Raw genomic sequence first — 25,845 nt, forward strand, 5'->3', positions numbered from 1 at the left:
GGACTGTTCTCAAGTCAGTCAAACACTACCACGGCATAGTAAATGTAGCAGCATTTAACCACCTCTCCAAACCCCAATACAATGACACCAACCAGCAAGTCAGTAAATAAATCTCACCTAACAAAACAACACGAACGAAGCCAAGAAAATTGACTATCCTGTGCCTAAAGTATTATGTTAAACAGTCAAACTACCAGTACATTCATTTTACATGTCTGAGAACTAGCTAGCATACTTCTCTGGAGAATACATGATGTTAATAGGGCAGGGATCGGGACATAAACTGATGCCTACAACTACCCTAGCTGCACTTTTTAATGCTTTTATGTCTCGTTCGTGTTGACATGTTTACTTGGGTAATCTCCAAGTGTAGTACTGTCACTCATACTATTTTCCCTGCCAATCATGTACATTATGCCCACTCTATGCCCAAAGCTGCACAGAACTGAGTGTGAGGTACTACACTTGGAGATTACCACAACTTCAACTATGAAGGACATAGGATGGTTAAAATATGCTGGTTTTACTTATAAAGAAGATCTTTTAATTAATTTATATGATTCATTTCTATTTACAATGGATTTACTTAAAAAAATTCCTAACACTGAATGTGTGACAAAGACTTTCAATGTGGAACTTCGAGGAACATGAACTTTTTAACACCCCAAATGAAGTACGTTCCTCGTAATGAGGTGCACTTGTGAGGTATACAATCAAGTCTTCTTCTTTTTCTTTAGGCTGCTCCCGTTAGCGGTCGCCTCAGCACATCAACTGTTTCCATTTCCTCCTGTCCTCAATCAAGTATACAACTGAAATCAATTTTTCAGTCAGCTTCCACACTCCATCTTCTGACAGAGACGCTCAGATTAGTTTATAGCTTTTAAAGACGGTATGCGGAAGTGACGCAGCGCGAAAGAAGGAAGTCTTATGTACGTGAGGGGAAAAGGGTTAATAAAGGAAAATCCAAACTATTTATATGTTAAGCAATTATCAGGTAACGTTCAAAGCTTTTTATTTATGACATGGTAATGAGTTGTTGGTTAAAAAAAAAAAAAAGTGTAAATTCTGTAACAGCTCCCCGAATGAATTGTAAGTATACCGCTATCGTTAGGGGCAAGTTTGGCTGAGATTTGATTACTGTTCTTTCTTACAGTACCGCTTAATCGTTCAGATGTTTTACCTCATATTGTTGGTATGTTTTTCAATACAATTTGTAGTTTTGATGTAAGTCTTAGAGGACGGACGTCACTAAAAAATGACAGACAGTTGAGATTCAGATTACGCACCTTTTAAAACACATTCCACAGCGAAACGTACTATTCTGTCAACTTTACAAGTTTATAAGGACAAAATTTAACATTTTTGGTTCTTTGGATCCTTATTATTTTGGGGTTTCTCCAGATTTCTGGTGTTTAGAGGGGGCGAAGTTTATAAGGTGCCATTCTCTAGTCTGTAGCATACGTTGAAATTGTTTTACAGGTCTGTGAACAAAGAAATAGAGCAGATGAAAGCAATGAAATGCTAATGCTTCAATAATATCTTGTATGAAAAAAATGAGTGAGAGACATTGTTCCGAAATGAATGTTGTGTCTCAGCCTTATAAAGGTGCGCTTGTGATAACGGGTAGTATTTAGTGTATGTTTTTAAAGGTGCTCACTTCTTAGTTCTGCATTATATCAGTAAGTTAATTATGAAAAAAAAATAAAATAATTTGTAGCTCTTTTGTAGTTCCCTGTGTAAAATCCGCGTTTGCACGACTTTGCACAGTTGTGCAGCGCCGGGTAAACAAGGTTAAACTTCTTCTGGCTCCCCCAAGTCTGCTCTTCAAATTTTCCCTTAAGGAAGCTCTACTCTTAGTATAATCAGACTACTCACTATATTATGAGCCTAGCACTTGTTCTCAATACTTCTCTACTAAGTAAGCACTCTTGTACTGGTCAGTCTGGGTATCTTGAGACAATGCTACAATTGTCTCATGTACACAGACAACCCTCTCCTCCTCCCAACAAACACACATACATGTGAGAAAAGCAACTATATAGCCAAATTGGAGGCTGAACTCTCTCAACTCAGGGCTGGCATGACCAGACAGGAGGAGATGGTAACCACACACACAACAATCCCAGTCCCACATAGACCTACCACAACTGCAAACCAAACACATAAAAACACAAAGACATACTCGGAGGCTCTAATAAAAAACTTACCAGAACAACAGAGGCTCCCAAAGCAGACATCCAAAAATCCACCACCTCAAAACAAAACACATGCAACACATACTTCAATAAATCAGTGTGTCAACCAATCACAGCCCTTAAGGCCAAACACCATGCCTGATACACTAGTAATAGGTGACTCTATAGTCAGACACACTGATGTCCCGCTGACAAGGCTGAACAAGGAGAGGGTGACTGTGAGCTGTCTGTCGGGAGCTAGGATCCACCACATAACACACGCACTCAAGTCACTCCAAAGCAAGTACAAATATGACTCAGTCATTGTCCATGCTGGCGTGAATGACCTGAGACGTACCTCCCTGGACTACATGAAAAGAGACATAGAGGAGCTCTCCGATTATGTAGCCCAGGCTTGTATGACCCTGACCCTGAGCAGCATCTTGCCCTCACCAAGAATGATACCACAATACAAAGACAAGATGATCAGCTTTAATAATTGGCTCAAGTACTGGTGTCATTCTAAGGGGATCCAATGTCTGTCTGCCTGGGATGACATGTTGGACAAGCCACGCTGCTTCGCAAGGGATGGCTTACATCTGTCGCCACTGGGCTTCCGGATATTGGCTAAGGCTCTTGCCACCCCCATAGTGCCTTTTTTAGGCAAAGCTCAAAAGACAAACCCACCTCCTTAGAAAACAAAAAATGGAAAAAAACTAAGGGTAATGCTGCTCAACGCCAGAAGTCTAAATCTCAAGATGCAGGCACTCGATGCACTCCTCAACATGGAGAACATCGATGTCTGTGCAGTAACTGAAACCTGGCTCAAGGCTCCTGAGAGCACCCCAGCGCTACCAGGCTATACCTCGTATCATGCTTTTCGGCCCCAAAACCCGGGCCGAACCACAAAGGGAGGGGGAGTGTCCATATTCATCAAGGACACCCACACCTCCAGGTTAGTAGCAACACATGAAGCATCAGAGACCATACAGGTGCAACTAACCATAGGCAAAACTGCTATACAACTGGTAGCATGTTACAGACTGCCCTCCCAATCTCAAGAACCCCACTCAGCCTTCCTGAAGACATTGGAAGATATGAATGTATCACAAAATACCATCATACTGGGAGACTTCAACTACCCAAACATAGATTGGGTACATTATTCTAGCCCTAATACCCTAGCCCAAAGGTTCCTGGAATTTATAAATTCAAATGTACTGGAACAACTAGTCACCTCTCCCACTAGAGGAGATAATATACTAGCCCTGATAATCACAAACATGGGGACAAAATGCTCCACACCGGAAGTATATCCCTCACTAGTGAGATCTGACCACAAACTAATCACCCTGGATATACATATCCCACCTCCACCCCCAGCACAAAAGACCACAGTGAAAAACTTCTCAAAAGCAGACTTCACTCTTCTTAAGACTGAGATGGTATCCTTTAAGCCCACTGTGCCAGTGGATACCACATCCCACAATGCCAAATCCTTCACAAATGCTTTCTGTGGACATCTCCAAGAATGCATGGATCATGCAATCCCAAATAAATCCAAGTCCCTCTCCACCAAAGGCAAGCGTCCTGTCTGGTGGACCTCAGCCATTAACAAATTGTATAACAAAAGAAGGAAGCTACTGCACGTCAGAGCAAAATCCCATGAAGGGAAGACATCTCTGATCAACATTAGCAGAAAACTACGTTCTCTCATAAATACATCCAAGGCCAACTTAGAGAGAAAAATCGCTAAGGACACTAAAGATAACCACAAAGCCTTCTTCAGCTATGTTAGAAACCTGGGCGGAAACCCTCAGATATGCTCAGAGTTAGTTCACAACAACAAAAAATACACTGAACCCACAGATATTGCCAACATTCTGGCTGACAGGTTCAGTGCAAATTTCTCCCCTCCCTCACCCCCAAAAGAAGAAATACTTATCCCAGCTGAATGTAATGTCCCTGTCATCTCAGATGTCCAAGTGAGAACCACTCTAAACAAAGCTAAAAACACAGCATCAATGGGACCTGACGGTATCCCGGGTTGCGTGTTACGTGAACTCCAAGAGGAGCTAAACCCACACATAAAAATGCTATTTAACCTTAGCCTTACTTCAGGATATGTACCTGAACAGTGGCGTACAGCAACAGTGGTCCCACTCCACAAAGGGGGTACCTCTACAGACCCTGGAAACTACCGCCCCATAAGCTTAACCAGCCTGGTCTTCAAAGCTATGGAAAGAATCATTATGGAACTCATAAACAGAGACATAGGGGACCTGCAGACACTTGACCCCACCCAGTTTGGCTTTGTAAAGGGCAGATCCTGCCTTTTGAACCTGGTTGACCTTTTCGAAACAGTCACTAGAGCCATTGATGAGGGCAAAGCAGTCCATACAGCCTACCTGGACTTGGCTAAGGCCTTTGACACAATACCCCACTCAGGCATCATAGATAAGCTCAACAGCTTAAAACGTAAACCCTTATGTCACTAGATGGGTTGCAAACTGGCTAAAGGACAGAACCCATAAAGTTAAAATAGCTGGAGCAATGTCAGACTCAAAGCCAGTCACAAGTGGTGTCCCACAGGGATCTGTCCTGGGACCCCTCTTGTTCGGCATTTATTTCTCAGATGTTAAAGCAAACATGGGAGGGTTGTGGCTGACAAAGTTCTCAGATGACTGCAAACTAGGTGCCATAGTCGAGGCCTCACAGAAATGGACAACTGGTGCCGGAGTCATGGCCTTAAACTAAATGCAAAAAAATGTATAGTCATCCCCTTTGGGAAAAACAAAGTACCCACAAATTATCACATAGACAGCAACCCACTGAGTACGGAAAAAATAATCAGAGACCTAGGGACCCAAGTCGACAGCAACCTCTCATTTGACACCCACGTTGCCAAAGTGGTTAGAAAAACATTCTACCTTGCACACCTCATCATGAAGGGATTCACATCCAGATCCAGGGATGTCATTGTACCCCTATATTCCTCCCTCATCAGACCCATGATTGAGTACAATGCCCCATTTGGTATGTACCTCACCTGGCATTTGCAACAGCTGGAGAGACCACAAAAGTACCTCACCAAGAGGATCAAGGTCTCCAACATATGTCTTATTCTGCCAGACTAAAGAAACTTTAGCTCTATTCAGTAGCATACCGCCTGCTCAGAGGTGATCTCTGCCTGACGTACAAGGCCATGTCCAATCAGGATCTGATGGACATGCTCCACCTCAAAAAATCCAAATCCATCAGGACCACGAGAGCTAAAGACTTAAACCTCGGCACAAGTATGAATAGGACATGCTGGAGGGATAGATTCATAACCCAGAGGCTTCCCATGCTTTGGAACAAGATCCCAGTTCGTATTAGGCAGAGCTCCTCACTGACTCTCTTCAAGAGAAATCTTGATGAGTGGATGGGAGATTGTAAGTTTACACCAGGGGTCACATCTGTGTCACTGCTAGACAGGGGCACAGTAAACTAATTCTATTATACAAGGGGACCTTCATTGTGTCACTACTAGACAGAGGCACAGTATTCTAATTTTATTCTGTACATTTTTGTACCATTTCATGGGGTGGCAAAAGCCACATCACTATGGCTAGGCTTACAAATGCCCCAGGGCATATAGCCTAGTACTATACTATGAAACTATTAGTTTGGCATTTTAATCAGCAGTCACAAGGTACAGTATAATTAATACAAATAGTTCCCCCCACAGCATGCGTGGTATATGTATGCAAGAGGTTCTCTGGTTCGATTCTCGGCTGGGGTGCCTTCTGTCCAGAGTCTGCATGCCCCCCCTGCGTTCGTGTGGGTTTCCTCCCACGTTAGGAGGACACGCATCTGGAGTGTTTCTCCCCAGGCCTCCACTGGAAATTGGCTTAGTTCCAAGTCGGACTTTCCCGGTTAAATGTTAAATTAGAATAAATGTGCAATATAACTGCACAGTTTAGTTTATTCAAGGGTACCCAATGCACATTTTCTTAAGGTTAATGGGTACTTGCGTATTATCGCAACCAGATTTCAGAACTGGCATACTTCATTATGTTTCTCAGAAAACAGGTTTGTTAAGCTTTAAAGGGTATGCAAGTAAGTAGTTATGTGTCCCTGACAGTTTGAGGCAGGGAGAGGAAAAACCTTCACATTTTGTACTCGTGGGAGGCATGTCGTTATTTCAGTGACCTCCACCATGGCACGCTGCATCGCAAATCCTGCTTTGTTGATTACAACCTCAGCATAGGGAGGTTGCTCACCAGTATTCTGTCTGACTTCTTGGGGTCAGTAACCATCCAAAACAAAGGTGCCTGCAAGAAATACTGACTAAGGGGACATTGATTCCTCATGGACTGATGCCTTTCTCCCCAGCAGGATTCCTCGCCGGAGGTATTAAACGGTTATCCCGCTTCAGACGGACACTCCTGTTCATGTGAAGTTGTGTTGTAGCAGCCACTTACAGTACTACAACAGGTGCTGCACATGCTGAATGATTCTCACACACACACGTCCCAAACATGGCAATCAACCCTTACAGTGTGTACACCGAAACAGATTTGAAATGGGCCGGTTGCCTTTTGGTGAAGGTGCTGAGTCGCATGAGTTCGATGAGGAATGCCGACTGAGAAGCAGGAGTCCTCCTTATAATCCTGAAAAGGCTATTACCAGGGAAGAAGATTTCTCACCTTATTCCTCTTCCTACACATCTAACGCAATAGTTGCTTTGTACATCCCTTCTTACCTTAGCAGACCTCGTTTCACAGAAATAGCAATTTCTGCGAGTACTAAAATCTGGTTGCGATGATACGTAACTGGAAGGGCAATAGAGAGAAAAGAAGTGCAGATAGCAACATACATTAGTGGGAACACGGGCTTTAAAATGCATTTTTTTGTGTTTGAACAATTGGATTGTTCTGCCAGATGGCTGCAGTGTCTTTACATTTTTATTTTATTTATTTATTTAACACTTGTGTAGCGGGAAAGTCTGACTGGACACAGGTCCTATTTCAGCAGAGGCCCTTGGTATAAAGCTCCATGAGTAACAGTACATTTTAATGCAAAAACTACAATTATCAAAGTATAAAGTAAACAAAATATAGTATACATAAGAAAATACAAATTTGTTACATCATGATAACAAATCCTAGGCTTTGAACTTGGCTAGTACTATTTATAAAGTATGACTTATGTCAAGCTATAAGGTTAAGACAGGCCAGTAGGAATAAAAGATTAAACACAGGGGAAGAAGTCGGATATGGTTTGGGTATACTGTGATGTATAACATCATTCACGAGGGGTTAGTACAGGAACATAGCCACTTACTTTTTAGATAAGCTTTAAGTGATGGCTTAAAGTGGTTAGTGGATGAGATTGAGAGAATGGAGTTAGTGAGTTCCATATACAAAATATATAGCTGGAAAATAAAGTTTCTCCTGCAGTGTTGTTGGCCTTTGAGATGGTAAATTCTTATTGTTAGAGCGAAGTGGTCTGCTGGAGCTGTAAGGAAGGATGAGATTTTGTAGAGCAGGGATTCTGGTTGGTTGTGTTACAGTTTTGTGAGTTAGAGAGAGTTGGCTGTAAAGACTAATGTTGGGAAGTTCAAGCCAGTCTAGTATTCTTAAAGCTGTACAGTGATGTCTTCTGTATGGACAGTTAGATGCAAACTTAGCAATTTTATTATAATGTGTTTCTAGCTTAGCTAGGTCAGTTTTACTAAGATTAGTTAAAGTTGGAGAGGCATATAGTAGAGTGGAGAACAGATGGGTTTGTGCTAATGTAATTTTGGCCATTTTGGTCAGGAACCTTTTGTGCCTATATAGACTTCCAAGTTTCCTATGGACTTATTTTATTGTTTGAGAGACATGCAAGTCAAATTTAGGCTGTCTATTTCCACTCCAAGAAGCTTTGTATTTGTTGTTCGGGAGATAGCCATTATGTTAAATGGTGGGCGTGAGATAGATGTCTTGTTAGACTGGAAGAGTAATAATTTAGTTTTGTTTGGGTTCAGGATTAGATGGGCATTTGTTAACCATGTTTCAACAGAAGTGAAAGATTCCTGTGTTTGAGAATGATAGAGAAGTGGCAGCACAGATAAGTGTTGAATTGTCTGCATACTGTGTTGTAGAACCATGTGGAGTGGCTGTGTGTAGATTATTAGTAAAGAGGGAGAAAAGGTGAGGGCCTAAGATAGATCCTTGCAGGACACCAATGGATAAAGGAAGGCTTGGCGATAGGTGACCTTCCCATAGAACAGATCGTTGATGGCCAGATAAATGGTTATTAAACCAAGCTGTGGCAGATGGTGAAAAGGATAATTTTAGTATATTTATTAGTTTGAAATGTGGGACCATATCAGAAGCATTTGATAGGTCTAGAAAGATGGCAGATACAAAGTTGTTATTCATGTGATGGTTTACAGTATTAGTGAAGGATAAGAGAGCAGTAGTGGTACTATGTTATGGGTGAAACCCATGCTCAGTGTTTGAGTATTAGTTATTAAGAATTTCGTGACCTGGAGATGAATACACCTTTCAAGTAGCTTAGAAAGACGTGAAAGAATAGCAGTTGGATGATAGAGTCAGTTCTGTGGAAGTTCCCCCCTTTATGAAGTGGGATTACATGGGAGATTTTCCACAATTGAGGAACCTTATTTTTGAGAATGGATCTGTTTATAAGGATTGATACTGGGAAGGCTATAGATTCATCTGCAATTTTGAGGTATTCTCTGGGTAAGTTATCTATGGCAGGTGTAGTAGGTTTATTTTCTGGAGTATTTTATTTTTATAGTGGCTGTAGGAATTGGGAAGAAAGACAATGAGGCATTGCTAGTTGTAGACTTGGCTGGTTTGGTGTCAGGAGTAGAGGTTTGCTGCTTGGGTAGGGCAATTTATACATTCAGTAAACTGTTTGTTAAAAATGGTAGCTATGCTATCAGAATTGTTGTGGGTGTTTGGGGTTGGTGTAGTAGATTTTCTTGGGTGAAGGATTGAGTTATAGCAGGCCAGAATTTTTGAGTGTTTTTTTGGTATGTGTTTTGAATGTTATGGTAGAAATTTATTTTATCCAGTTTTATTTTTATTTATTTATTTTTTTGCTTTATTTCTAAGCAGCCAATACTGTTTAGAAACTACTGTGTTAGTCTTACACCATAGTTCCCAGGCTTTATCTAACAGAGGCATGTGCATTTAATATATCTAAAAAAGGATTTATTAAAGTGGTTCACTGCGTCCTCTAGGTCAAGGTATTTGAGTGGAGTCCAGTTGTACCTTTGTAGGTCAGCTAGCAAGTTGTCGAGATTAAAGTTATGTTTTTTTCTAAGTTGTTTCAACCTGGTAGGCTTTGGTGGGAATATGTGTTATTGTTTAAGAAATGTGGGTAAGTAGTCACTCAGACCATCTTCAGGAAGTCAGCCTGAATGAGTGAGAGGAGTTATGTAGAAATATCCATTCTAAGGTTGATTGTTTGGTACTTTTCCGTTATCGGGGCAACACTTTCAATGTGATCGTTCAGCTGTAATCCAGTTCCTTAAAACATCTGTTAACCAGATTTTTGTGTGAAAAAATTATTTTTTTACATGTATTTTTAAAAGAACTATCTTTATACACATCTGGTTAACAGATATGTTAAGGAACTAATTACAACTGATCGATCATGTTGAAACTGTTGACCTGATAAATTACACAGGCGAAAATGAAAAAAATAAGTTAGAAAACAGCTTCTACAGAAATCTCTCTCCAAACCTCCAGTTTTTATGATAATCAGTCAGTGAACAGTTTGAACAGACAGGCCAGTAATCCATATCAACACCTGGTATACCCATTACCTTAATGAGTCTAAGGGGCTGTGAAATGCTGTTCATATAACCTGAAAATTGCTTTCTATATGTGTTTTTTTTTTTTTTTTTTCCCATGAAGTGCTTAGAAAACACAACATTTGGGATTGGGTTTAGGCTTTTAATAAAAATGCAATACAATATACATGGATTTATATGCAACGGTTGTCTCCGTTGTCAAGGAATCCTTCGTAAAGTAGTAGATGACGCTTAAAAAAAAAAAAAAAAAAAAAAAAAAAAAACATGTACTACTGAGCAGCTGTTTCCAGGATGACTATTTATGTACATTTGTATTGTGTGTGTACGGAGAACAGGCTTCACATTCTCAAGAATTTCTTTTTTAACTAGTGCTTTAATGGTCAAACAGTGTAAATGTGATTGATGAGCTCTGAATACAGTGTCTACATTCGGAGCTGTCTAACCGCATTTAAACTGTTGCCCCGATAACGGAAAAGTACCAATTTGTTTTTTTTTACTAGCTTTATCTGTTAGGGTAGGTTCTTGAATAGTTTGTATAAAACCATGCAAGTTTATGTGATGGATGGGGTGATCTGTATCACATGCAAGCCAGTCTAAATTAAAATCACCCAATATGAATGTCTCATGGCTGTGAGTACTACTTGCTCAGTGCAATAAATGTTCTATAGTTGGGGCATTATTTCCAGGTGGGATATAGCAGCCAATTATATTAACAGTTTTTCTTGAATGTATAGTTAGTGTGGTATAGATGATTTCTGCACTGTTGAGTTGTGGGGTTTTGCAGTCAAGGAAAGTTAAAGTGAGGTGGTCTTTAAAGAAGATAGCAACTCCACCTCCTCTTGTTGAGTCTATCTACCTGTAGTATGGAGTAACCTGGGGGTAGTATTTCATCATCTTTTGTACCTGGTTTTAGCCATGTTTCAGTGATTTGTTACTGTGTCTGGGGAGTATGTGGCTAGAGTGGCATGTAGGATGTCTAATTTATTGACTATACTTGGTGACATATTTCTGTCTGTATCCCAGAACCCTCCCTATGGAAGTTTAACTATATTCCTTTCTGAGGGTCCACAATAGTATAACTGCTGTAATTACTACTATGCTACAACATTCTGTGTATTTGCTTTGGTTCCAAATAACAAGTCAAAATGTGAGCACACCAGCTAAGCTGATTAGAGACAAATGAAGTGGTATCTTCCAAAACTTGATTTTTAATGGCTTTATTGTAGAAGGATGAGTGCTTTCACTTCTTCAGATCCAAATAAAACTAACTTAAAAAGAACTCCTCTGTACCCCAACTACTCTCAGTCTGTTTCATGAATACGAAATTCTGCCTCTTTTTAGGTCTTTTGAGTAGATGTCTTTTGATACTCTGTACCTCAATGTTTGACTTTTGTATGAACTGTTAATTTAATGTATTCCATACTGTATGTATCATCTCCTTGTTTGTATGCAGTAAAAGCTCTCATAACATGAAACAAAAGTTCCATGTAATTGCCTGTTATTCTATGTATGTGTTTGGAGCTTATCTCCCCGGGCCTCCGCTGAAAATGGACATTTGTCCAGTCGGACTTTCCCAGTTAACAAATGTAAAATAAAATAAACAGCTTAAGAAACGGGCAATATATACAAATTAAAATCACATGTTACTAAAATCAACAAATCAGAATCAACGTCTCTTAATTAATGCTGGCTTCAATGGGACACTTGCATTCATGCCCAGATCTCTATGGGCTTGTAGTGCTGTTATCCATTTTACTTCTAAATTCTCCAAATTATTCACATCACCCCTTCTCCTGCCAGTTCTAACTTTCGGGAGAACTCTAAAATAAAAAAAAAACACTGTGTCCTGTAGTTTCTGCATGTGCAGCCAAAGCATTTGTATGTACATTATTCCTTATATTGCTAAGATGTTCTACATCCATATCTTTAAGCTGACGTGTTGTTTTTTTCCCTACATAAAAGCAATGATATTGTGTGCAGGTTGCCAAATACACTAAGAAATTGTTGTTACATGTAGCTGATAATCTAGGAATAAATTTCCTTTCAGTGATAGGGTGAACAAATGTTTGGTCTTGAACAATAAAGGAACATGTTTTGCATTTCACACAGATAAATGTTCTGCTCTCAGTAAGGGTTCTGCTTCCAAATTTTTTGGGCCACAACAACATTCTTTTTAAGCTCATGTTCCTAAAAATAAAATTCTTGCCCGACAACCTTTCTAATACTATCGTCAGCCAACAAAATAGGCCATTTCTTCCTAACTATGTCACAAAACTGATATATATTGCTAGAATAGGTTAAAAGCATTCTGGACTTACCACCAGCAGATTTAAACTTGGGGTGCTGTTCATTATGATCCCTATGCCTGGTGGACAAATAAGGGGCCCCTCTATTACTCCTGTATGTCTCTATTTCTGTATAGATGTTCTCAATCAAATTGTTTGTGTATCCTCTTCTTGAAAGAACTTGTAAAAAAAAGTTTCAAGTGACTCCGTCATCTCTGAAGTATCCATGTTAAGTCGGGAGATTCTCAATGATTGTCCTTTTAACATTGTTGGGAAAGATATGTGAAGGATGCATGCTGGATTTGTGAAATATTATTTTTCCAGCATGTTTTCTTAAACAGTTTGGTCTATGTTGGTAAAAGACCATTGCATAACAAACCTAAGAAAACTAGTAGTAGTCTCAAGATATAAAATAAAATCCTTCAACTGTGTAACACTTCCTTTCCATAACAAAAGGAAAGGATATCATTTACAAATCTCCCATAATATATAACATTCTGCATATTACTATGATTTAGTAGATATTCTTTCTCCCATTGTACCAACACTAGATTGGCATATGTGTTGGCACATGGGGTGCCCATGACCACCCCTTATTTCTGTATAAAATAACTGTCACCTACGAGAAATATATTGTGATTCAAAAATAAGTTCTAATACTATGCAGGTCACAGTTATATTATTATGATTAAACTGACCGTGATGTGTAATGTATTGTGATAGCAACCTTAAAATTGAAGTAGAACGAACAGCTAATTTGACAGTTAGTATAACTTGTTTTTAATGCTTTGCATTTAATAACTATTTCTGAATTGTGTCACACTTTAAAAGTTGGTATAACTTGTTTTATACCACTCTTAACACCAGTACTCGCTACATGGATGAACCACGTGGGAAACACCAAACAAAAGGTCACATGCTGTTTCATTAATCCACTAGTACCCAATACACTATATGCCTGTTGCAGTCTACCTGGTAAAACCGGGGGTGGCACCGAAATATTTTAATCGAAGAAAGCTAATGGCACTGTGTGGGGTAGCATCTAATTGTGGCCTGCAGCACCGCTGGCAGTGATACTTATTATTTTTTATGTTGAGAGGCAGTCCTACGTCCACTAGGCATAAACTTGTTACTCCTGTGCGCTATTTTTTTCTTTTGTTGAAAAGGAAGTAAAACAACCCAAAAAGGATGAATCAAAAGTGAAAGCTGGGTATCACCAAGGCCGTTATCACTGGGTGCTATAATAAGGATGCACCGAAGAAACTAAACAAAAATTCAGAAACTGGAATTTTTTGATCATGGAGAGAAAGATGCAGACAGTGAATGCTTTATCTGTTTGGTCTTTTGTACAAGTCAGATATGTCTTTATCAGTTAGATGAGTAGTTGTGAATGATGGTAAAGAGTTGAAGTTTAGAACTGGGCAAGAAATAAATGGGATAAACTGATTCATACCATAGAACAAAGCAGTTTGGGGTTACCTGGTGCGAAAGGGATACTAAGTAACTACTTGGATAGGGCTCAAGCATGTTGTTCAAGCAGAAGGTTGAAAATCAAAGTGGAAAAGGAAAATGATGAAATGGTTGGGGGGGGGGTGAAAGAGACTACAATTTTGAATGCAAGTTCTTAAGGGGGGGTAACAACAGCCTGAGAAAATGTTATATTTTTAAAGCAGAAAAATATTTTAAGAACTAAGCCAGCATGGGAGTGGGCAAAGGAGTTTTTTTTTTTTTTTTTTTTAAGTAGAAGGTTAGAAAATATGCGAGGGGGGCTGGAATTTATTGGAGGAAATGAGTAAAGGAACCAATGTATGGGGGATAGATAACTGGAGGGAAAGGTAATAGGGTAGGATGAGGCTAAGCAGAAGTTTGGACTGCAGTTTAGAAACTCTCTCGTATGAGGACTTCTAACAGAGTATAGGCAAAGTGAGAGGAATGGGGGAGTGCTAAGTGAAAGACCAGCTCTGGCTTTCAGAATATCCTGCCCTTGAATTGAATGCTGAGTTTGAGAGAGTTTCTTTTTGGCCCAAGTTCTTTTCCCCTCTGCCTTAAATAACCTTCTAAATTACAGACCCATTATTCTTATCTGTTAATTCTTTGTCAGTTATTTACATGTAACATTAATATTCTACACTAAAAGTTGAACAGGAATATGCTATTTCTTTATTTATTGACATTTGTTAACCGGGTTAGTCCAGCTGGGTTAGAAACCCATTTTCAGTGGAAACCCAAGGAGAAAAGCTCCAGTTATATTTAATATACATATTAACAGAGAATACAAGATACATTTAGTTACATTTGGTTCACGTTTTACAGAGAAAAACTATGTACAGTTGGTTACATTCATTTATTCTTATTAAATATACTCTTACTTTGGCTGACCTTGCAGCTTATTTTTAGTCAAATCCTGTAATGTTCCTTTAAATGTTTCCTCAATCACTGAACCAAGATGTTATCTGCCATGTGGACAGGTGGTGACAACAGTTTCCTTAACTGTAGTACTGACACACACTGTCTTCGGGTATTAGATCTTAAAGGGGGAGCATCATTGCATACCTAAAGCCCATTGAGTTGGTATACTATACACAAAAAATATGCACACTTATTTTATGTTTAGGAAGACTGTACTTAAATTAAAATTAATGCGTTTTAGTACCTTTTAATTTAACCTGTTTTTAGAAGTTAAGGACAGAGCTTTGGTAGAACAAATATACCTGCATTCTGTTCAGGCAGATCACAGTAAATTGTCAAACCATATAAAAGCCATTCAGGTAATATACTTGGCATCCTCGGACAGCATTCGTTGACATCATCTTGCAGTCTTGGCAAGACCCTTTCTATGTTACTTTATGATGTACTTCAAAAGTTACTTTCTGTCTTTGTAACATTACTGCAGTAACCGCTATAGTTTCCTTCTCAGTTGTTCTGAAGTGGTTGGAGAGTTTTTCTCTGCAGTACTTGCATCTAGGATGAGCCCTCACCCCTGTCATGAAGCAGTGGATGGAGCTTTGTTTCTACATTTTCTGGAGCATAATAGTGACTGTTGTTCTCAAAAGGTTCATTCTGAAGCAGGCTGGATACAACAGCTTGAATTCAAAATTCCTTGTCACTCACAGCTTCATTGTGTTACAAAAAGTTGCTCTGTTTTAACTAGTTTCAGCTGAATAATTGTGGTCTAACTACATTCTTTCTTCTGTCACCTTATATATAGTTCATAGGTTTGGAAGCAAACCAAGTGGAGTCTGGGAAACTTAACCTGGAGTGATTGTTGAAAAGTACTCTGAGGTCCCTCAATTCATATCTGTTCTCTGTGGAGGCCAGTCCATTCTTCCACTGTATTTTTCATAAAATCCACACAAGTTTTACTCCCTCACCCATTTCTAAAATAGTAAACCAACACAGGCAGGTGTCAACAAGACCAATAAACAGAAAAAAGACACCACAGGAACCAGGCAGCACCAAAATAAGTCCTTCAATGTAGAATGTAGCAAACTGCTCCAAAAACCAAAACGCCAACACGTAGGTTTTAACGCTTTATTAAAGATCCGTTTTCGTCACCAACTTCATCAGAAATGAACACAGAATGCCCAATCTCATCATATTAAATACTGGCTCCAATTAAAATTAATTGAATAATCAAATCAATTAAGTCTTTAAAACAATTATCTGAGAATATCAGAAACATACTCCAAAATGCCATCTCTAAAATATAGGCATTTATAAAAAATAACAGTAGTAAAACCTTGCAAATAATTAATGTATTAAAATACCTGTATTATAAATATTAAATACAGCATAAGTTCAAAATTTATATGCTATGAGTGTATTTGTTGACCATATATTGCCAAAGCTCATAGCTTGGCTGCTCTCATTTTAAGTATTGGTGCAAGGGATACCATTTCATTGAGACCAGGGGGCTTAGTTGATTCTAAAACAACCTGCCAGAAAAGCTCTCTAAATTCAATCCTGGTCTCCCACATGCCACCCCTAGCATCCAAATGCACCACTTCCAACATAAAAAATTCAAATTTGGATTTAGTACAAAGGCAAGAGTGTTTGTAAAGTGCATTACTTTCTTTACCAGTTCTAATCTCATACAAATGTTCGTAAATGCGTTGTTTGAGCTTTCTTTCACTCTTGCCTATGTAAAATGAACCACAGAACATACATACTGCCATATAAATAATACCATAGGTATTGCAATTAGCAAATGAATTTAAAAAAAGTCTCCTGTCCCTTTCCTTCAAAAAATAACTCTCTCCCACTAATAGATGTTTGCAATAATTACATGCCCCACACTTAAATAAACCTTTTTTGTTGTTAGTGGGCTTACCAGGTTTCAAATCTGTGTGCCCCATTTTAGGTAGTTTTTTATGGTTCTTCCTTTCCTGTATACAAATGTCAATTTATCAGTAAAAATATTAGTTAAATCAGAGATTTTGGAGAAATTCACCCATTCTCTCTCCATAGTTTTTCTAACAAGACTTGATTGTCCATCAAAGGTAGTAACCAGGTAGTTCGTATAATTATCCATTTCCTGTTCCTTGGATGGAAAAATTATCTCACTACCACTGCCTAATATAGGGGCAAACCTAGAATTTCTAGCCGAAGACACCTCTCTAAAGATTTCATCTATAAGGTCTTCAGGGTACCCTCTACTCTGAAACTGAACCCTTAACCAGTCGCATTCCTCCAGGAAAATTCCATCTTCAGAGGACATTCTACTGATTCTCACAAATTGCCCTTTAAGAACCCCTCTTTTTTGTGAAAGAGGGTGTGAGCTACTAAAATGGAGGTAAGAATTCGAGAAGGTATCTTTCCTGTATAACTTTGAGACAAAGTGTTTGTCCTTTTTCTGAATAGTAATGTCTAAGTAATTCAAGGTGTCACAATCAAACTTATAAGTGAATTTCAAAAAGGCTGTAGTACCACTAAGGTAGTTAACCATTTCACCAAATGCTGTTTCATCTCCTGTCCACAGGAAACAAAGGTCGTTTTCTTTTCATTTCTAAAATACCTGTGAAGCGTGCTACAGACCACCCTCCCAAACCCAGGAACCCCACTCGGCCTTCCTGAGAACACCGGAAAATATGAAGGTCTCTCCAAACACCATTATATTGGGTGACTTCAACTACCCAAACATAGACTGGGAGCATTACTCTAGCTCCAACACCCTAGCCCAAAGGTTCCTAGAATTTATAAACTCAAATGCTATGGAACAACTTGTTACCACTCCCACAAGAGGGGAAAACATACTGGACCTGATCATCACCAACATGGGGACTCTATGCTCCAGACCAGAAGTGTATCCCTCACTGGTAAGATCAGACCATAAACTAATCTCACTGGATATTCGCATCCCGACCCCACCCCCTGCCCAGAAAACCACAGTGAAAAACTTCTCTAAAGCAAATTTCACACACCTCAAAACTGAGGTGGAATCCTTCAAAGCCCCCGGGCCTGTGGAAAATATGGCCCAGACCGCAGAATCCTTTATAAACACATTCTATGAACACCTTCAGGAATGCAAGGATCATGCGATCCCAAATAAAACCAAGACCCAATCCTCCAAAGGCAGACGTCCTGTCTGGTGGACCCCAGCCATAAACAAACTATACAATAGAAGGAGGAAGCTACTAAATGATAGAGCAAAATCCCAAAAAGGGAAGGCATCACTGATCAGTATTAGCAAAAAACTACGGGCACACATAAAATTGTCTAAGGCCAGCTTCGAGAGAAAAATTGCACAGGACACTAAGGATAATCACAAGGCTTTCTTTAGTTATGTTAGGAACCTGGGTGGTAATTCCCAGATATGCTCAGAATTAGTCCAAAATGACAAAAAATACACCGAACCCACAGACATTGCCAACATCTTAGCTGACAAGTTCAGCGCAAACTCCCCCCCCCCCACCAAAAGGACAAATATCTATCCCAGCAGAGTGCTGCCCCCCTGACATCTCAGATGCTCAGGTAAGAGCCGCCCTCTCCAAAGCAAAAAACACAGCATCCGTTGGACCAGATGGTGTCCCGGGCTGCGTCCTACATGAACTCCAAGAAGAGCTAAACCCAAACATAAAACTACTGTTCAATCTCGGCCTTACTACAGGATATGTGCCCAAAGAGTGGCGTACAGCAACAGTGGTCCCTCTCCATAAAGGTGGTGCCTCAACGGATCCCGGAAACTATCGCCCCATAAGCTTGACTAGCTTGGTCTGCAAAGCTATGGAAAGGATCATCATGGACCTCATAAATAAAGATATTGGGGACCTACAAACACTGGATCCTACCCAGTTCGGCTTTGTTAAGGGCAGATCCTGCCTCTTAAACCTGGTTGATTTCTTTGAAACAGTCACCAAGGCCATTGACGAGGGGAAGGTGGTCCACACAGCCTACCTGGACCTCGCAAAAGCCTTCGATACAATACCCCACTCGGGCATTATAGATAATCTCACCAGCTTAAATATAAACCCCTATGTCACTAGATGGATTGCAAACTGGCTCAAGGACAGAACCCACATGGTTAGAATTGCTGGAGCCATGTCAGACTCCACACCAGTTACAAGTGGTGTCCCACAAGGCTCAGTCCTCGGACCTCTCTTGTTCGGTATATATTTCTCGGAGGTACAGGCCAACACGGAAGGACTGTGGCTGACCAAGTTCGCAGATGACTGCAAACTGGGCGCCATAATCGACTCTCCAGTCGACACAAGCATCCTCCAAAAGGGCCTCATAGAAACAGACAACTGGTGCCAGAGCCATGGCCTCAAGCTAAATGCCAAAAAGTGTATAGTCATCCCTTTGGCAAAAACAAAGTGCCCACAAATTACCACATAGGTGGTAATCCATTAAGTACAGAAGAAGTAATTAGGGACCTGGGGACCCAAGTTAATAGCAATCTCTCATTTGACAACCACGTGGCCAAAGTGGTTAGAAAAACATTTTATATAGCCCACCTAATCATGAAGGGATTCACATCTAGATCAGGGGACGTCATCGTGCCTCTTTACTCATCCCTCATCAGGCCCATAATTGAGTACAATGCCCCTTTTGGGATGTACCTTACCAGACACCTGCAGCAACTGGAAAGACCCCAAAAGTACCTCACCAAGAGGATCAAGGAGCTCAAACAGATACCATATGCTGCCCTGTTAAAGAAACTCCAGCTCTACTCAGTGGCATACCGCCTGTTCAGCGGCGATCTGTGCCTGACGTATAAAGCCATGTCCAACCCGGAATTAATGGATATGCTGCACCTCAGAAAATCCAAATCCCATCGAGCTACGCACTCGAGAGACTTGAACCTCAGCACTGAAATAATTAGGACATGCTAGAGGGACAGATTCATAACCCAGAGGCTCCCTTCACTCTGGAATAAAATCCCAGTCCAGGTTAGGCAGAGTCCCTCATTGACTCTCTTCAAGAGGAATCTTGATGAGTGGATGGGAGATCGTAGGTTTACCCCGGGTATCACTTCTGTGTCATTGTTAGACAGAGGCACAGTATACTAACCTCGAAAAAGGGCATAGCAAAATAAATTTAAAATGGGTGGCGAAAGCCAAACACATTCTGGCTAGGTTTATAAATGCCCTAGGGCAGATAGCCTAGTATGAACCTATGAACCCATGAACATGGATAGTCTCTGATGCTTCATACTGTATCACCAACCTGGAGGTGTGGGTATCTTTGACGAATATTGATACTCCCCCTCCTTTTGTGGTTCGGTCCAAGTTTTGGGGCCGAAAAGCATGGTATGAGGTATAACCTGGTAGTGCTGGGGTGCTCTCGGGAGCCTTGAACCAGGTTTCTGTTACTGCACAGATATCAATGTTCTCCATGCTAAGGAGAGTTTCGAGTGTGTGCATCTTGAGGTTTAGACTTCTGGCGTTGAGTAGCATTACTCTTAGTTTCTTATCCCTTGTGATACCTATGGAGGTGGGTTTGTCTTTTGAGCCTTGCCTAAAAAAGGCACTATGGGGGTAGCAAGAGCCTTTGTCAATGTCCGAAAGCCCAGGGTTGACAGGTACAAGCCGTCCATAGCGAAGCATCGTGGCTTGTCGATCATGTCGTCCCAGGCTGACAGGCATTGGATCCCCTTTGAATGACACCAATACTTAAGCCAATTGTTGAAATTGATCATCTTGTCTTCATATTGTGGCATTATTCTTGGTGAGGGTAAGATGCTACTCAAGGTCAGAGTCATACCGGCCTGGACTGCATGCTCAGAGAGCTCCTCTGTCTCTTCATGTAGTCCAGGGAGGTATGTCTCAGGTCATTCACACCAGCATGGACAATGACTGAGTCATATTTGTACTTGCCTTGGAGTGACCTGAGTGCTTGTGTTATGTGGCAGATCCTAGCACCCGACAGGCAGCTCACCGTGACCTTCTCCTTGTTCAGCCTGGTGAGCGGGACGTCAGTGTGCCTGACGATAGTCACCTATTACAAGTGTATCAGGTGTGTTGTTTAGCCTTAAGGGCTGTGACTGTTTGGCACTCTGGCTTTGTGAGCTATGTGTTGCACGTGTTTTGTTTTGGGGTAGTGGTTGCTTGGGTGTCTGCTTTGGAGGTCTCTGCTGCTTAGGCAGATTTTTATTTAGAGCCTCCGAGTTTGTTTTTGTGTGTCTGCTTTGGAGGTCTCTGCTGCTTAGGCAGATTTTTATTTAGAGCCTCCGAGTTTGTTTTTGTGTGTTTATGTGTTTGGTTTGCTGTCATGGAAGGTCTGTGTGAGACTGGAATTGTAGTGAGTGTTGTAGCTTTCTCCTCCTGACTGGTTTCGCCAGTACTGAGTTGAGAGAGCTTAGCCTCCAGTATGGCTATATGGTTGCATCTCATGCATGTGTTGGAATTTGTTGGGAGGAGGAGAGGGTTGTCTCTGTACATGAGGCAGTTGTAACATTGCCTCAAGATACCAGAGTCACCAGCTGGACCGGAGAGGAGATTGACAATTGACCTTTGGACATGCTAGAATAGTATTGGGAATTCCTTTATAATTGAAAAAAAAAGGGCAATGGAGAACGAGGTACTCAAGGGGAGTTTGTGAGGGTGTAGTGCTTTTAATATTTTAGTGCTGACTTATATAATTGCGTTAGTGAGCAAGTGCCAGGTAACTTAAATGCAATGTGTTACAGGTAACTTAAATGCAAAAACGACAAACAGTAACTTTCTTTCAAGTGAAACAAGGAAATAAGTGCAGTAAGCAATGCAGATATCACTAGGGATCCACAGAAGTGCTGAAAAGCCGCGTTTTAGGTGGAATTAGCGTTTCAGGGAAATAACAAGCAAACAAGCATACAAATAAAGCTAGATTCAGCAGGCCTGGATCTAGTCTATGCTACAGCAAACAAGGTGTACCAATTTCAGAAAGAAACAGTTCAAATATGCAGGCACTGTAAGCCTTTAACCAGAAATTCCCAGCTCAGAAGGGCATAGTCCATCCTCTCCTCCCACAAGAGTGCAGACCACAAACCCTTTTAAAGTAAAATAACTGGCCTGAAGCCCAAGTGCTTAAAACATAATTAATACAACTTTTAGAATAACAGACACTGAGCTCTCAATCAGCCACCCAAGAAAGATAATTTCCTGTGCACCCTGTCGAGCAGAGCCACAGAAGTGATTCCCCGGGGTGTATTTCCTATTTCCCATCCACTCATCAAGATTTTTCTTGAAGAGTGCTATTGAGGAACTTTGCTTGACATAGATGGGCAGCTTGTTCCAGAGTATAGGAAGTCTCTGGGACAGGAATCTATCCCTCCAGCATGTCCTGTTTATTGTGGTGACAAGGTTTTGGACCCTAGAGCATGTAGTTCGGAGGGATTGGGATTTCTTTAGGTGTAGCATGTCCAACAGCTCTGGGTTTAACATAGCTTTACATGTTGGGCAGAGATCTCCTCAGAGTAGGTGATATGCTACAGAGTAAAGCTGGAGTTTTTTGAAACGGTCAGTGTAGGGCATCTGTTTGAGGTCAGTAATCCTCTTTGTGAGGTACTTCTGTGGCCTTCCCCAGCTACTGCAGATGTCTTGTGAGGTACATTCCAAAAGGGGTGTTGTACTCTATAATGGGTCTAATGAGTGCTGAGTAGAGGGGAACAATGACCTCTTTTTTCCTGGATGAGCACCCTTCTGTGATGAGGTGTGCCACACAGAAGGATTTCCTGACTACTGTGGCGATGTGATTATCAAAGGAGAGACTATTGTCCACCTCGGTCCCAAGGTCTCATCACATATTCAGCATTAAGTAGACTGCCATTTATGTGGTAGTTCATGGGTACAGAGTTTTTACCAAAGGGGATGACTACGCACTTTTTGGCACTGAGCTTGAGGCCATGCCTCTGACACCAGGTATCTGTCTCAGTGATGCCCTTCTGTAGGATGCCCACATCATTTGGGGACTCTACTATGGCTCCTAGTTTGCAGTCATCTGCAAACTTCCTTAGCCAGAGGCCTTCTATGTTAGCCTGTACTTCAGAGAAGTAGATATCAAACAGGAGAGGTCCCAGGACTGAACCCTGTGGTACTCCACTTGTCACTGCTTTAATGTTCCACCTTGTCAGACTTTTGAATGGTCTGAATTCTTCCAGCATTAGGGAAAATATTAACACAGCTAGTCTATTCATCCCATTATTTTATTTTTGTTACAGAAAGAAAAAAGAAATTGAAGATCTCTTAAAGCAAACCCCATGGGGTGGGAGGATGACATAATGGTTAAGGTGTGTACCTTAAAGACACAAGGTGCAGGGTTTGATTCTCACATGGGGTAACTGGCTAGGCTTCAAATGGCCCAAAAGGGCAGTTAGCCTAGTACTAACCTATAAACCATATGATGCCCCTTTTGAAGTGATCAGTTTCAACCTTAGTTTTCTACCTCTATAAATAGTAAGTGTGACCCAGGGCTAAAGCTATTGGAGTGGCTTGAACAGTATCACCAGATACATGCAGTGTACTCTAAGAGCTTAAATTACCTGTACACAAAACGGCCACAGTTGAAAGGTTTAAACTATTTAATCATAAATAATAAAACACAAGACAATACTTCAACACAATGACATTACAGAGTTCAGAAAACATAGGAAATTTTAAAAATAATAATGTAGGATAGTCTGGCATAAATATAGAAAACAGCTAGACTAATCTGGCTAAATTTCTATCTAACTCTAAGAGAAATACTAAGATCCTACTTAAAGAGCAAAGGCAGAGTGCTGGCGAGTTAATGTGTTCAGGTTCAGACAAAATCCAAAATGCTCTATCTTTCTGCCTGTGGAAAGTCTTAAATTGATAAGACAGTACTGCTGAGTCATTTCAGATTACATCATTCTTAACAGTTCTGATTCTGTTTCCCAGGCTAACAGAAACTTAAAATCTATGTTTCTTTTTGTGATCTACACCTGCAGGAAGCCACTGCAACAAAAGACATTATATATGTAAAACCTTAGTAATGATCTCTTAAATCAAGACAATAGAAATAATTTCCTGGCCCAGACATCCTGTCTCCGAGCTTGAGATCAGTCATACAGTGCTTGACTTATCAGCTTTTTTCCAGCAGAGTGCACTGTGGTTAAATTTTTGAAGCTCAGTACAACATGTAGTTAGTTCTCTTTACATTTGTAAACCAAGCCTGTGGATTATATTAATATTTACAAATGCCATAGAATTATCTACAAAATTCTAATTAGCTAGGCTGGCAGCCTTCACATTTCCACATTGAAAAGGTCTGTCACACATTCAGTGTTAGCAATATTTTCGCTTTTATCAATGGCAAATATAAATGAATCATATTATTTTATTAAAAACATTCTCTAAGTAAAATATCACATTTTAGCTATCCTATGAGCTTCATAGTTGAAGTTAGTAAGTGTTCCACATTTTGCCAATTTGTTTCACATTATGAGAGGCAGTGTTCCTCATTTTGGAGATGGAAGGTTGGGAGCTGTGATTTGGGTCATTTTTTTTTCTAATGAGATGGAAATTTGCTGGTGTTTTGTGTGTTCATCCCAGCTCATGCTTAATTTATAGTTTTTCAGATTGGCTGTTACTTAGTTGTATACTTTAAATTGTGCTGCATAAATGAACCAGCTGCTCTGTTTGGCTGGGATGCTGTGTACTGCATTTCTTTGCTAAACACCACTACTCGATTGACAAGTTCTAACTGGATTTGACCTTGCTACCATTAACAAAGACATCAGTGATTTGATTTGTTTTGTTTAATCCATTTCCATCTGTATGATTTTTAAGTCCATTTACTGCTTATCTGTTGATCTATACCAGATATGAGTTTGTTTTGGACATTTTTTGTTTTTTTTTTTTTTTTACTAGTGAGAGTAGGAAATTGGTATTGTGCATTCTCTTTGCTCCAGCTTTAAATCACGTGTGTCTTTTGATTGGCTCTGGCTTGTTAAGTGCGGCTTTTACATTGTGCTGCATAACTGGACAGACTGCTCTGTTTAGTTGGGCTGCTTTATGCTGCAGCTACACATTGCTACTGGATTGGTCATTTCTATCCAGATTTTACCTTGCTACACCTAGCAGCCAGGCATGTTGGATTGTGTAGACAGTGTTTAAAATAGTGTTTAGAACTGTTATCTGACTTTCCCCTACATTTTTCTTGCTTCCTTGCCTTGTTTGCATTGTTGCTTCTACTGGTAGTGCAAATTGGCTGTATTGTGCACTGAGGCATGCATTGATGATGATGCTTGTTTATAGGAACTTCTTGTTAGTCCCAGCATAGCTGCATTGCCTTTTGTGCGCTGCTGTTTTTAATCACTTTTCATTCCCATCAGATCAGTTCCTGAAATTGTTGTAAGAGCTCCTTGCTGCTCTCCCAAATCAGTTTGTATCCATCACAATTATTGATAATCTACATTTATTTGCTTTTGTATTTTGGCTAGTTATAGCCAGTAACTATATTTGGCTGCATCCAAACCTGTGGCAACTAAGTCTTGTAAATCCTACAAGCAGAATTGTGGCACACAAGCCTGTTGAGACTCTGGCTTGGATGCCACAAAACATATGCATCAATTTGTCTTCATTCTGTTAGTGGCAGTTGTTCTGAAGTGTTTGATGTGTGATATCTATCAGAGCTCCAGTTGTACTGTTGGTGTTCTCTGAGCCTTCTCATCTAGAGTATACTATGTGTAATTTTACTACCTGTTCAACCCGCATTCTGTTGTTGTTAATAGAATTTATGTATTGCTGTTACTGTTGTAATTGTGCACTGTGCCAAAGTGTAGTTGTCTACTGCTCTTGGATCTTATTGTGTTCAGTTTATAGTACTTTTTCAGTACTCCTAAATTATTTTACCAAACTTGTGTACTGCACCAAACATCAGCTATATATTACTTTCTGATAAGAGTATATTGCATAATTTGTTTTCTAAAAGTTCAAGTTCTTCTGCAGCACTGTTTATCTGTCCCACATATCTTCTCTACTTACTAAACTGGTTTAATACATCTTGTCCTTGGTAATTTGACCTTCCTGACAAATGTGGAAACCCTGTCTACCTCTGTGACTTATTTTGCCAGCCCCATTTCCCTTGATATTCTGAGACAATGTACTGCTAGATAAAAATGACATAATTT

The 25,845-nt window shown here is 40.2% G+C and overlaps 1 protein-coding gene across 4 annotated transcripts in view; it reads left to right on the plus strand.

The window, feature by feature from the left end:
- The first annotated feature begins 818 nt into the window (after positions 1 to 818).
- Positions 819 to 25,845, plus strand: part of CHST10 (carbohydrate sulfotransferase 10) — a 1,890,555-nt gene continuing 1,865,528 nt past the window's right edge. Inside the window, exon 1 of one of the 4 annotated variants that reach the window (XM_044071078.1) lies at positions 819 to 994. In XM_044071078.1, coding sequence (XP_043927013.1) covers positions 977 to 994 — 18 coding nt within the window. In that variant the 5' untranslated portion in view covers positions 819 to 976. The remainder of the gene's footprint in view (positions 995 to 25,845) is intronic. The other 3 variants (XM_044071079.1, XM_044071080.1, XM_044071076.1) reach the window with 3 other exon arrangements.

Source organism: Protopterus annectens, chromosome 5.part0 (genome assembly GCF_019279795.1).
Source record: "Protopterus annectens isolate FY-2018-M chromosome 5.part0, PAN1.0, whole genome shotgun sequence".
Classification (NCBI taxonomy): domain Eukaryota; kingdom Metazoa; phylum Chordata; order Ceratodontiformes; family Protopteridae; genus Protopterus; species Protopterus annectens.